This window comes from Diabrotica virgifera, chromosome 3 (assembly GCF_917563875.1).
Source record: "Diabrotica virgifera virgifera chromosome 3, PGI_DIABVI_V3a".
Lineage (NCBI taxonomy): Eukaryota > Metazoa > Arthropoda > Insecta > Coleoptera > Chrysomelidae > Diabrotica > Diabrotica virgifera.
The window spans coordinates 89,499,239-89,512,142 of NC_065445.1; the positions used below are offsets into that span (position 1 = coordinate 89,499,239).

Sequence of the window (12,904 nt, forward strand, 5' to 3'; positions counted from 1 at the left end):
AAGCGACATAAAACAAGATATAAAAATATTAAACATGGCTCTGACAATCAACGAATTTTTGAATATTGCAAGCAAGGTATTGTCCAACGAGTTTGATGGAAGCGCAGGGAAACTACAACCATTTTTGGACGCATTAGAGTTACTTGGAAAAATAGCAGAAGGACATGAAGAAACAGCGATAATATTAATAAAAACAAGATTGACTAATAAGGCTAGAAACCTGATAACCACAGAGGATACGATCCCACTTATAGCAGCGGCACTGAAGAAGGAATTAAGAGGCGACAATCCGAAAACGATAATAGACAAATTAGCAAAGAAAAGGCAAGGAAACAAAGATGCAGCAGTGTACGCATCCGAAGTAGAGGAATTAGCGGAACAGTTGAAGGTAGCATACATAGCGGAAGGAATGCCATTGGAGCTAGCGAAAAAATAGACAACGGAAACAGTCGTAGCAACAATGAAACGAAATGTTAATACAGATAGAGCTAAGTTAATACTGGAGGCAGGTAATTTCACAACACCGCAGGAAGTAGTATCTAAATTTTTATCGATTGATACGACAGAGGAGAACACACGGGGAAGAGTATTCAATTATAGGACGAACTATGACAATAGGAGAGGACAGCAGCAATACCGAAGAGGATACCATAACAAATACGACAGAGGAAGAAGAAATAACTTCGGGCAACGGAACGAAGGAGAAGAAACAGGAAACCAACGGAATTATTCCAACAGAGGATATAGACAATTCAACAACCAAACGTACAGAGGGAACCAGAGAGGAGGACGTAACAGAAACGTAAGGCTACTTGAGTTAGTCGGAAACAAGGAAAGTACACAGTCAGAAGTGGAATATAATATTTACAACTTCGATTTAAACCTTACGAATTTTGTACGAATGAAAACAGGAATCCTAGAAAACACAAATACCTTTATCATAGACACAGGAGCTGATACTTCAATACTGAAATGTTCACAAGATTTTATGAAGGAACATGTGAAAACTTCTGATGTAGGATTACTGCGTGACGTAACAACCTTTCGTGGGTTTAGGTTGACTTTACAAGCCTCCATTCCCCATCCAATTTTCCACACCCATAGCTACCTCAAATTTTCAAGGACCTTGTAGCTGGTATTTAGGAGCATTATTTCCCGGTAATTAATACACTGCTTTTTGGTTTCCCTTTTTGTGGATTGGTACCATAACTCCTTCTTTCCATTCATCTGGCATTGTTTCTTCTCGCCAAATGTCTTGAATTAGCTTGTATATAGATTTATACGCTTCTCCTCCGTGTTTTAAGCACTGTGTGGGTATATCATCGCTACCTGGTGCATTATTTTTAAGTTTGTTAATTGTCTGGAATGCTTGCTTGTATGTAGGATATTGGTCTTCTGTCATATATTTCAACTGTATGTACTTCTATGTTTGATGTATTTCTGCTAAATTGGTCATTTATCAGTTGATAGAAGTACTCCTTCCAGGTTTTTAATTATCATCAGTAATAAGCTGTCCACTGTCGTTTTGAAGAAAGTCTCCTGTTCTTGCTTGGTACCCGGCCTTGATGTTTGAAACTCCTTTATAGAATTGTCTTACTTGGTTTTCCTCCGATTTTCTTCTATGTATCTGATTATTTGTTCCTGGTACTCTTTCTTTTTCCTATTCTTTAGTTTTCTTGTCTGTTTTTGTCGTTTAACTTTCACTGATTTTGTGTGAGAGATGTTGTAGAATGTCCCTTCTAGCCAGGTTTCTTTCTTTTATGGATTTCAGGCAATCGTCATCGAACCATTTTTTGCTTTTCTCTTTTCGTCTTCTTATTTCATCTGATAAGCTTCTAAAAGTTAATTTTATATTTGTCCAGAGCAGAATCTTAGCACAGTAAATGAACGGGAAATACTGCGATACCGTGTAATTTTCAGGGCAACTCCGAATTGCATGAAAATTTGGATTTAGGTTCTACTTACCCTCCACTTCAAAGTTGAATGTGTGCCGTTGGTTACTTTTACGTGGGGGTGACAGTCAGCCCTTCCCGGGGGTGGAAAACATACGTTCAAAATAATCCCGGAAATGGATAAATTGGCTGATTATAAGCAACTTTCGTTCTATAGAGTTTTTTCTGTAAGTCAATATTTCTCGAGATATTTGCGATTGAAAATGTTTATATTTCGACAAAAAAACTACTTACGTTTTCAAACGGTTTTCCGCAAATAACTCAAAAAGTAAATATTTTACCGAAAAAAATAATCTTAGGAAAAGTGTAGCTTATAAAAAAACTAAAAATATGGTCTATGAGTAAAGTCTACAAACAGAGTAAAAGCAAAGTTGTAGCTCATGAAAAATACGTTCTTATTCGTCTAATGCCAAATCGAATATTTCAACATGAAATCACCGAAAAATTAAGCGCTTTTCGGGAAAAATCGATTTAAACTTTTTAAAGTGTTTACAAAAAGCTTCATTTTAATTGTTTATAAAAGTTTTTAGCATTAAAAATAAGCGAGTTACGGTCAAAATAAAGTTGGCCCCTTTTTTTTTGGTAACAAAATCATGAATATCTACCTGTGTCTAGCTCCCCAAATGAAATTAATCGTTACCGCTTTACAAACAATTTACTTTACTTTTCTATTTTTTATATGATGTCAGTTTCATCGGTTTAAAGTGCTTATAGTTGAAAGGGCTTGAACGAGTCACTATACACGAGTGTATGCAAACTTTGAATAGCCATATCTTAACCAATTTTTGTCTTACCGAAAAGCAAAATGAAACTAGCATATTTCTAACAGCAAAACCTACATCTTTTTATTTTTTGAGATTTTTCGTATCACTAATACTTTTTAAGTTATTTCGAAAAAAGGAAATTTTTCCAAAATTTTTAGAAACATTTTTTTACTATACAACCAAATTTTTTCAAAAATAAGCACTTTAAACCAGTCAAACTTACAGATCATATAAAGAATATACATACATTTAAAGCAAATGGTAAAGCGGTAACGATTAATTTCATTTAGGGTGTTAAATAGAGTTAGATTTTCACGATTTTTTTTCCAAAAAAAAGGGGCCAATTTTTTTCAGCGTTTATTTTTGATGCTAGGAACTTTTGTAAAAAATAAAAATAAAGCTTTTTTTAAACACTTTAAAAAATGTTAATCAGTTTTTCCCGAGAATTGCTTAATTTTTCGGTGATTTCATGTTGTAATATTCGATTTGGAATTAGACGAATAAGAACGTATTTTTCATGAGCTACAACTTTGCTTTTACTCGGTTTATATACTTTACTGATACACCATTTTTTTAATTTTTTTTTACAAGCTAAACTTTTTCTAAGAATATATTTTTTCGATCAAATATTTACTTTTTGAGTTATTCGCAGAAAACCGTCTGATAACGTAGTTTTTTTGTCGAAAAATAAACATTTTCAATCGCAAATATCTCGAAAACTATTGACTTACATAAAAAAACTCTATAGAACAAAAGTTGCTTATAATCAGTCAGTTTATCCATTTCCGGGCTTATCTTGAACGTACGTTTTTTCACCCCGAGAAGGGGTGACTGTCACCCCCCAAGTAAAAGCAACAAACGGGACTAATTCAACTTTGAAGTGGACGGTAAGTAGAACCTAAATCCAAATTCTCATGCAATTCGGAGTTGCCCCCGAAAATTACACTCCAAAACGGTCATTTATTGGGCTATCTATGTTGTTATAATACTCTGTGTGTGTAAACGCTATTTGTAGAGCCTTTTAAAATCTCTGATCTGTCTCATTAGGTTCTTCTTCTTCTTCTTCTTCTAAGGCACAACAGCCCAAATTGAGCCTCCTTTATTTTTTGCCTCCACCCTTGCCTGTCTGTGGCTGCTCTTCTCCATACACGGACTCCTAAAAGTGCTTGTGCGTCGCTGTTTACTATGTCCTCATTAGGTTTTTTAGTGGTCCCCAAAAACCACTTCTATGTAATAGGTACATTTACTAAAAATTTTAAAAATCCTAATGGATTTAATAAAATATGTCCAATTCAAAACGTTTTCGGACCTATCAGTTCATCATCAGTGAATCTAAAATATAATAAGTAATCCCACTATTATTCTATTTTAGATTCACTGATGATAGACTGATAGGTCCGAAAACGTTCTGAATTGGACATATTTTATTCAATCCATTGGGATTTTTAAAATTCTTAGTAAATATACCTATTACATAGAAGTGTTTTTTACTTCATGTTAGAGTTTTTAACTATATGGTATACAGCCAACCTAGGGAACTACCCCTTTTTAGTTTAAATAAGTTGTATCCACAACAACTTGAAAAATCTGAACTAAATTTACATTCGTGCCAATAAGCTTATATTCCCGATAAAATAATATAGTAATGAATACTTACTGTTGCTGTTGCATTTCCTTCAACTTCGCCATATTGGCTAAGGCTTCGTCAAGTAAGAAAATGGCATCGTTAATTAATAAATTTGCGAATTTTAAAAATAAGGGAGGATTAACAGCTTCCATATTCCTCTCGGCATCTTGAGCGAGTTTTCTACAAAATAACGTTTAAAATTTAATATTAATAGTAATCTTGCTAGTCCATATAAAAAATCTAAGACTAGGTTTCTTGTTGAAAAATCACTATACCCTGTTTTTAAACTAGGAGGAGTAATTCAAATTTACCGCACCGTAATGCTTGTTCGTAATTGGTCTAACTTCAGGCAAGTTTACTCCACTGGTATGAAATTTTGATACTATTGATATTTATGAAACTTTGATACTTTTGGCATTTCATAGTGTGTTTTATCGGCGATTTTTTGTGTTTTCTGCACTATACCTTTAATTTTTAGATTTTTAGTCTGCTTTTCTATAAAAAAAGAGTTATTTTTATAACTCTTTAGCGACGTATTAGTATAATATAATATTTATGGATTACCGTCGAAGGCCGATATGATCAACCAAAAAGAGGATGTATTTGGTGATTTTTCTAGTGACATTATTGGGTGCGAATGTGTCTTTTGAGTTTACTCCTCCTGTTTTAAAAACAGGATATAAAACTCTCAGTCCGATTGACCTCGCAACAACTTTCGTTTAATCTAGAAATTTTAAAATTACTTCAACTATCCTAGAAAAAATTGTTTTCTTACCTAATACTTTCTAAATACTCTGGTATCTCCCACAAATATTCAAATACAGCATACATGGGTCTACGGTAGTTGAATTTTTGCTCAAACTCTACACTTTGACCTGTCATCTCTATTTCTACAAAGACGTTCATCAAATTTTCTACAATCTGAAAAATATAAGATGTGTATAAGGAAAATATCAAAATAATTGAGGCGTTCTTTGCAAAAACCCTATTTGTTATTATTTACAACATTGAAGATATTTAAAAAAAAAAAGTTATTTAATTGAACCGTATTAAGTTTACAGAAATTCTCAAATTAGTGATTTATTATTTTGATGATTACACACAGTTTACAATTTAAATAACATTATTTTTTCCTTTGGTTTTTTATGAAGGGCATTTATTCATTTGACATATCGGGTTTTTGCAGGAAATTTTCATTAATTTATAGGAAAAACGATATTTATAGTAATAAACCAAAATAAAAAATGAACGAAAAATGGTGTTTACTTATAAAATCACACGACACAACTATTCGAAGGAACGTTAACCTGTAAAAACCTACTGACAGCCAAGCGATAAAGTTTCCCGCAAAAACACCAATAGTCATTAACAACTGTGGTTTTAATGGAATTTTCTTACGCAAGGAATGTAGGTAATTATTCCTTCAATCCATAGATGGCGCAAGTCCATTTCCGAAAAAAACTGACATATATGGGGTTTTTGCAAAGAACGCCTCAATTGTTAATAATAACTTAATTACCAACAAATGAAAGTATTTGATGGAATCTATATTTAACTTAAAAGGGATAGTTCCCTAGGTTGGCTATATACCATATAGTTAAATAAACTCTAACATCGAAGTAAAACAACTTCTAAGTAATATGTATAATTAATAAAATCCTAAAAAATCCCAATGGATTGCATAAAATGTGTTCAGAACGAACGTTCTCGGAGCTATCAGTTGGTTAACGAACTTTAACCAACCAAGAAAGTTTTCGGATAGGGTTTCACCATGTTCCCTAAGGTTATCTACTAACATCGGCGTTAAGCCATTCAATTTCACTACTTTAGAATGTAGATTGAATTATAATTACAACCATTGTTTGGTTCTGGGGCTAGTTAGCAAATATACGAGTTCACTGATGATCGAAAACGTTCGTTCTGAACACATTTTATGCAATCCATTGGAATTTTTTAGGATTTTATTAAATTATATCTATTACTTAGAAGTTGTTTTACTTCGATGTTGGAGTTTATTAAATCTACATTTGTATTCATGCCTCATGTTCCTTTACTATGTTTACACTGTTACTATTGTTGATTTCTGCAGGTACGGTGACATCTATATAACATATGAGGACTTCCGAAAGGGAGTCTGGATATATACGTTTAGTCTCGAACATATATACTATTATGCTCTGTATTTTCTTTCTGTTGCGAGATTGATCAGCATCTTATTAATTCGATTAATTAATTATTTTAATTGCTACTTATGAAAACAAAACCAAAATTTAATAAAACTTTCCAATAAACAATATTCTCAGGGCTAATTGATTTTAATGTATTACCTTTAGTTTGTGACTTCTAGTATTTCTCGTTGCTTACTTTATCCAGGACAGGGAAAATAAATATTCTCAAAATCATATAAATTGTATAACTATTATTTATTTATATACTATACCATAACTATAAGATTTAAAATGTATGCTAAACTTTATTCGGTTGTAAAAATTTCTTATCTGATAAAAAAAATCTTTAATTCTACTATCTCCTTTTTTGAACCAAAAGTCATTTAAATGATTCGGTGGTCTGTTTACAAAATTTAATTTTCACTTTTTAAATAGATTACTTATATCTTCTGTGAATTTATGAATGAATAAATTATGCTGTAAAACTGTTAAGTTGACAAAAAACAAATATGGTATGTAATATAAAACAACTCTCTCTTTTCACAAATAATCTGACTAACCTTTTCTATCTTCTTTACTTCTTCTCATGGATTGTGTTGTCCTCGGTTCTCCCACAACGTGCTCCTCGGATGCTGCGACTGTCCTTCTCCTTCAAACTGTTTCACAAACAAAAACAGCACTCGCTCGAATTCTCTGCTCAGTTAAATCTCTGACTCGATACAAACAATATCAATCTTTATAATTCTAAGATTTCTTCTCTCAGCTCGATATCTCGTGCAAGTTGATATAAACCGGCTACTCGTTCCAGACAGAAACTGGAATCTATTCGGACACAAGGAGTTTGTACTTCTCGACTTGATCACGATTTCGTCTCAACACGAATCTGCTTCCATGGCCACCAAATTAACCACTTTACACAAAAATACTACTTTCGAACTGGACTGGTTGCTTCCGATCTTAATTACACAGTGAATTCTTTTTCCCTCATCAATTCGAAAATCAACCACTCTATTCTCCCTCCATCGGTCTCCTCGCCAATCACAAGCATTCTCCATATATCATATCCCTACTTTTTTTCTTAAGAACAAATAGCATTGTATACAAATTTTCTGTCTTGTCAATTTCCAGGAGATATTATAATTAAATTTTACTTACATTCTAAAAAAACCTCTATTCTAAACTAAACAAATAGTTTACCATCGTTTCTTTCTAGGAAACCATTTAGAAACATGGTCTATTGTCCATTCCAAAGCGGCGCATTAACTTCTAAAACTACCGTTTTCTAGTTCATTGTTTTGAAATGTATTAATCCGTTCGTAGAAACTTTACCACTAGACTTTGACTCTTCCACGAAACACTGCTTACGGCTAAATTATTTTATTTACAAATTTTTGGTCATATACAGGGCGATGAAAATTTACGATCTCGTGGTCTTTGATACAAAATTAATTCTCTAAATTTTTCCCATAAAAATTATTTAACAATACATTACAACTTGGAAGTTTTATTTCCACGAAAATAAAACCTCTAATAGGACCAAGTTTCTGGGTACGCCTATTCGTGGTTTCTATTACATATTTGCCAACCAAACGAATGATGAATGAAAGAAGACACGGGGAAGTCTAAAAGTTGCACCTCAATGCCTGTTTATTTATTATGGCCAAATTCCAACGAAAACTTGGTTCCGATACTCACTTAGGAGTAAAACTAATATAAAATAATTCGCTGTAAAACGAAATTAGGAGGCATTTTGTATTTCGGTTTGTTCATAGAGGACCATAAACGCCCTTACGTAGTACGTTTCGCTCTCATTAGAGATCTTCAGAGGTAGCCATTTATACACCAATACCGAAGAAAGGAGAGAATTGGGTTGGAATGACTGAGGAGAATGGAGAGGGGTAACGTGAATGAGTTGAGGAGCATAGGCGTAACCAGGGGGTGGTTTTGGGGGTTATAACCCCCCCCCCCATTTGGATGTACTTTAAGCTCTATATGCGTAACACCATTACTATTCCATACTCCCCAGAGACCATAAAGTAGTTGTAACCCCCCCCCTTAGGATCATCCTGGTTACACCTCTGTTGAGGAGGGGTTAAATTAAACAGTTTTGCACAACGCAATTATTAAAGGGGTAATTATTTTTCCTGTATAAACCTATATCAGTTATTTTATACAGGCTATACGTTTTTAAAATATATTTCTCTTAAACGTTAACATGTGTGATTGGCTGGGATACGGACTGCGAAACCTGTGTTTTATTTGCCTAATCATATTTGACATTAATTCTTAGGACAGAAAGATATTAAAAGTTGATATATTGAAAACACTTCACTTGTTAAATAAACTTAAGTTCTATTGTTTCCTGATACTAATTAGACTAACTTATTCACGTTATAGTCGAGGAAATGAAACTGAAAAAATGGCAGAACCTCGCAATTTTTTCGTCCAGCATCGATTTGTACAAAAATTTGGGATTAGGCTCATTTCGCCCTCTAGTTCATTTTCTATATTGAGCCGTTGTACGCTTTTGACATTTTTTAAGGCTTTTTTTAAGGGTGAAAACTACCCCTAATTGTAAAAAATTATAAAATAACCTTTTAAACTTTAATATTGTAAATGTTTGGTTCTTATTAGTTACATAATGATTGTTTTACAAATGATTTATTTGAAACGTCACTTTTAAGTGTTTAAATCGTAAAATTTATTGTAAAAATGGATAAAACACAATCAAAAGTCAATGTAATTCTCATAGAAAACGAAGTCCCGCCCGAGGAGTCCCACCACAAATTATTCGCAATCCTTTTTTAAGATTCTATGAGATTTTCGTAGGTTTGATAAACAAAATTTAACAGAATCAGTGAGAAGAGGAGCCCAAATTTGAAGAGAGATGAGCAAAAAGATTATTTTTGATTCCTTTTTGTAAATTTTAAAATTATTTAGTGTTGTTTTATAATCAAAATTTAACCCTCACGCACAAGTTGTACATACAACTTCAGTGAGGAACTGAGTTTATTTTATATGTACAATTTATTTGCTATAAATAAACTCCATTATTATTATTATTATTTTATCCTTTAAAATATAATATCATAATATTTCAACCTTTAAAACACCCCTTGTTGGAGCTATATTTAAAAATTTTACTTATCCTCAAAAAATTATTTCGGCTTGCGTCGATTTACGTAAAAATTTGGGATTAGAATCATCTCACCCTGTACTTCATATTCTATATCGTGATCAAGGGCGTTGATTATTTTTACGGGTGTATACTACCCCTTATTGTCAAAAATTATATAAAAACATTGTAAACTTTAATATGGGTAAAATTTGGTTTTGATTGGTTAAATAATGATTGTTTTTATGCTTTAGGATATATCATAATATTTCAACCCAAAAACCACCCTTAATAACATTGCAATTTTTATAAGTAGATAATTTAATAGATCTATACAGAAAAAAGTAGAATTACGAATTACAGATATGTACAAATACAAATACAATAATTTTTTAGTCATCTTCTAGTATACGAACCGGTTCTGTGGTATTATATACATAGAAAATGCTCTATAAGCAGACTATTCGAATTTTTCGAAAAAAAAAATCGTTTTATAAACAGCTCCTTCAATCTTGGCGATAAAAAGTTTTTTCAAAAATTATTTTGTAAGATTTTTGAAGAGCTATAAGACTATATGTAAATTAAATTCCCTAAGATCCCTTATAGGTCTGGATCCCGAGTACCAAAAAAAGTTGATTAATAGCAAGCTGAAAATTTGTTAATAGCTTAAGGGTGTCTAGTCGGACAAACTTTGATATATTGGAACACTGGAACAGGGGAAGTTTTAATTGTGGAACAAGTTAAAAATTTGGATTTATTTTGTCCGACAGAACTTCCAATTGATTTGTTACCCTTTCATTATACTCTCATGCAAAAATCAGACTGCTATTACTAACCAACATGATTTCTGTCATTTAACAAGTTCTTCGTGTTCCACTCATTAAAATGCCCAGTTGGTGATACACACCGGTCTGATTTTTGCATGAGAGTTTAATGAACGGGCAGCAAATCAATTGGAAGTTCTGTCCGACAAAATACATCTGACGTTTTCGTAGTCTGACGTTCCAAATTTTTAACCTGTTCCACCATTAAAACTTCCCCTGTTCCAGTGTTCCCATATATTAAAGTTTGTCCGACTAGACACCGTTAAGCTATTAACAAATTTTCAGCTCGCTATTAATCAACTTTTTTTTCTTATGCTGGATCCAGTTTTTAATTGGGGTGGGTTTAAAGGGCTCGAATAAGGGGGTGTTTGCTCGTAAATATAGGTTTTAAACAGCTGTATCTCGCTAACTATTTCAGTGCACAAAGAAATTTTAGTCGTTAAAAAATCTACAATTTAGTAATCCATAATTTTTTTCGTATCTCCAGAATTTTCGGAGATATTTTGAAGAAAAAGGTGAAAAATACGAAATTGCAAAAAATAAATTTTTCTTTAAACTCCAATTTTTCTAAAATTAGGCCTTTTGAATATTTCAAACTTTTTGGGTGTATTGACAATACTAATATAAAAGGAATTACAGAAAGGTGAAGACCAATTTTTAATTAGGAGTGCAGTTAGGGGGTTATTTTCACTGATTTTTTGGTAGAGAAAAGCAGTTACCGACATTTTTTTGATCATAAGTCGCTTAATTTTAATGCTAGAAACGTTTTATTATTTTTTTTTGAAAGGTCTAATTATAGACTTGAAAAAAGTTTATGTAAGTTTTCCTCGAAAAATGCAAAGTTTTCCCGTTATTTGGCTTTGAATATGTCAAATTATGCATTTTAACTTGTCGTATCTCGGTTTTTATTGGTCGTAAAGATATTATAGAAAAAGAATTTGATTTGTGTTACTTAAAGATACAATTTTGATATCTACAATTTTTTTATTACATTCATATTTTTCGCGAGTTATTCTCAAAAAGACCCCCTAAAAAAGTCGATTTTTTTCGCCGAAGAACTGTTACTTTCAACCGCGAATAACTCGAAAAATATTAGTTTTAAGAAGAAAATGTACAAAACATTTTTTCGTTAGAAACACTTTTTACATCAATTTACATGGTTAAAATGTAATAAAAAATTCCCCACCCGAGATGGGGTGGCAACCACCCCAAGGTTTTAGCGTACAACGGTATGATATAGAAAATGATCCTTTGACTATCCCCTACCTTCTGTGAAAATTTCAAGTAAATCCATGCTGGACGAAAAAATTGCGATCCAAAATGCCTCATTTACTGGACTATTAGGAATATTCATAGATGTCGAAACGTTTTCATTAAAATACTAAACTTACCTCTCCTTTATGAGGATGTTCCCTAAACAACCGTAGCCTCTGAGTACTTCCTATATTACTTCTTTGAGTGTCGTGTTTGTGGTAAGGTAACATAGATTCCAAAGCCTCAGCTAACCTAGCTCTAACGTGGGGATTCTTCATGTGTCGTCTAGAACCCATGAATACTAATACAAAGGTAAGAATAGGGCACAATTTTTCGTAGCTTTGCTCCTCGAAGTCTTTCGGTGTAAATCTTCTCACAAATATTAGGAATGATACAATGTTTTCAACTATAAATTCTGGAATGCATCTAAAAGGAGATAAAGGTTGAGGTTGTCATTATTGTTATTATAAAATGATAATTTACAAGCAGTTTACATCTCTTTAGAACTGAAGAATTCGGCTGATAGTATTCGCGAAATATACGCTGCATAACCCTATCTTCTAGAAGATAGGACTAAGATAGGAATTGTAACTAAGCGTATAGACAGTTGATTACACCAGGGCAAAGTCCCTAAGAGCTGGAACAACTCTAAAGTAATCTTATTACACATGAAAGGTGATAATAGAAAGTTGTAAAACTACAGGCCCATCAGTCTACTGTCACACCTGTTTAAAATACTCACCAAAGTCATAACTACCCGACTAACAAGGAAATTAGATGAATACCAACCATATGAACAGGCAGGTTTTAGAAAAGGCTATTCAACTTCCGATCACCTGTTAACCACAAAAATACTAATAGAAAAATGTAACGAATATAAGTTTTCAATTTTTATAGCATTTATAGACTAAGAAAAATCTTTCGACACTATTGGGACCGTGCAAGTTCGGCAAAGCGACCCCTATTTCTACGCTCTATACTAAAATTCGCACTTTTAATTATATTGGCCAATTATATTAGTCCTGGTTACTGGATAATTGTCAAGACCATAGTCCAAAAAAATAATAAGAAGAAAAAATAAGATTCAGGTTATGTTATGAAAACGTCAACAATTGTATGTAGTAAATAAAATTAGTTATTAAAATGCAGTACTGCAAGCAAAATAAAATTAATTAAATTTACCTTTATATAATAATTGCA

The 12,904-nt window shown here is 32.5% G+C and overlaps 1 protein-coding gene across 1 annotated transcript in view; it reads right to left on the reverse strand.

The window, feature by feature from the left end:
* The window catches only part of LOC114328161 (ubiquitin conjugation factor E4 A), a 71,080-nt gene that overhangs the window by 23,552 nt on the left and 34,624 nt on the right, over nt 1-12,904 (reverse strand). The window contains exons 7-9 of the mRNA XM_028276945.2: nt 11,842-12,130; nt 5,119-5,264; nt 4,374-4,523 (exon numbers count right to left, since the gene is read on the reverse strand). Of these exons, the coding sequence (XP_028132746.1) occupies nt 4,374-4,523; nt 5,119-5,264; nt 11,842-12,130 (585 nt within the window). The remainder of the gene's footprint in view (nt 1-4,373; nt 4,524-5,118; nt 5,265-11,841; nt 12,131-12,904) is intronic.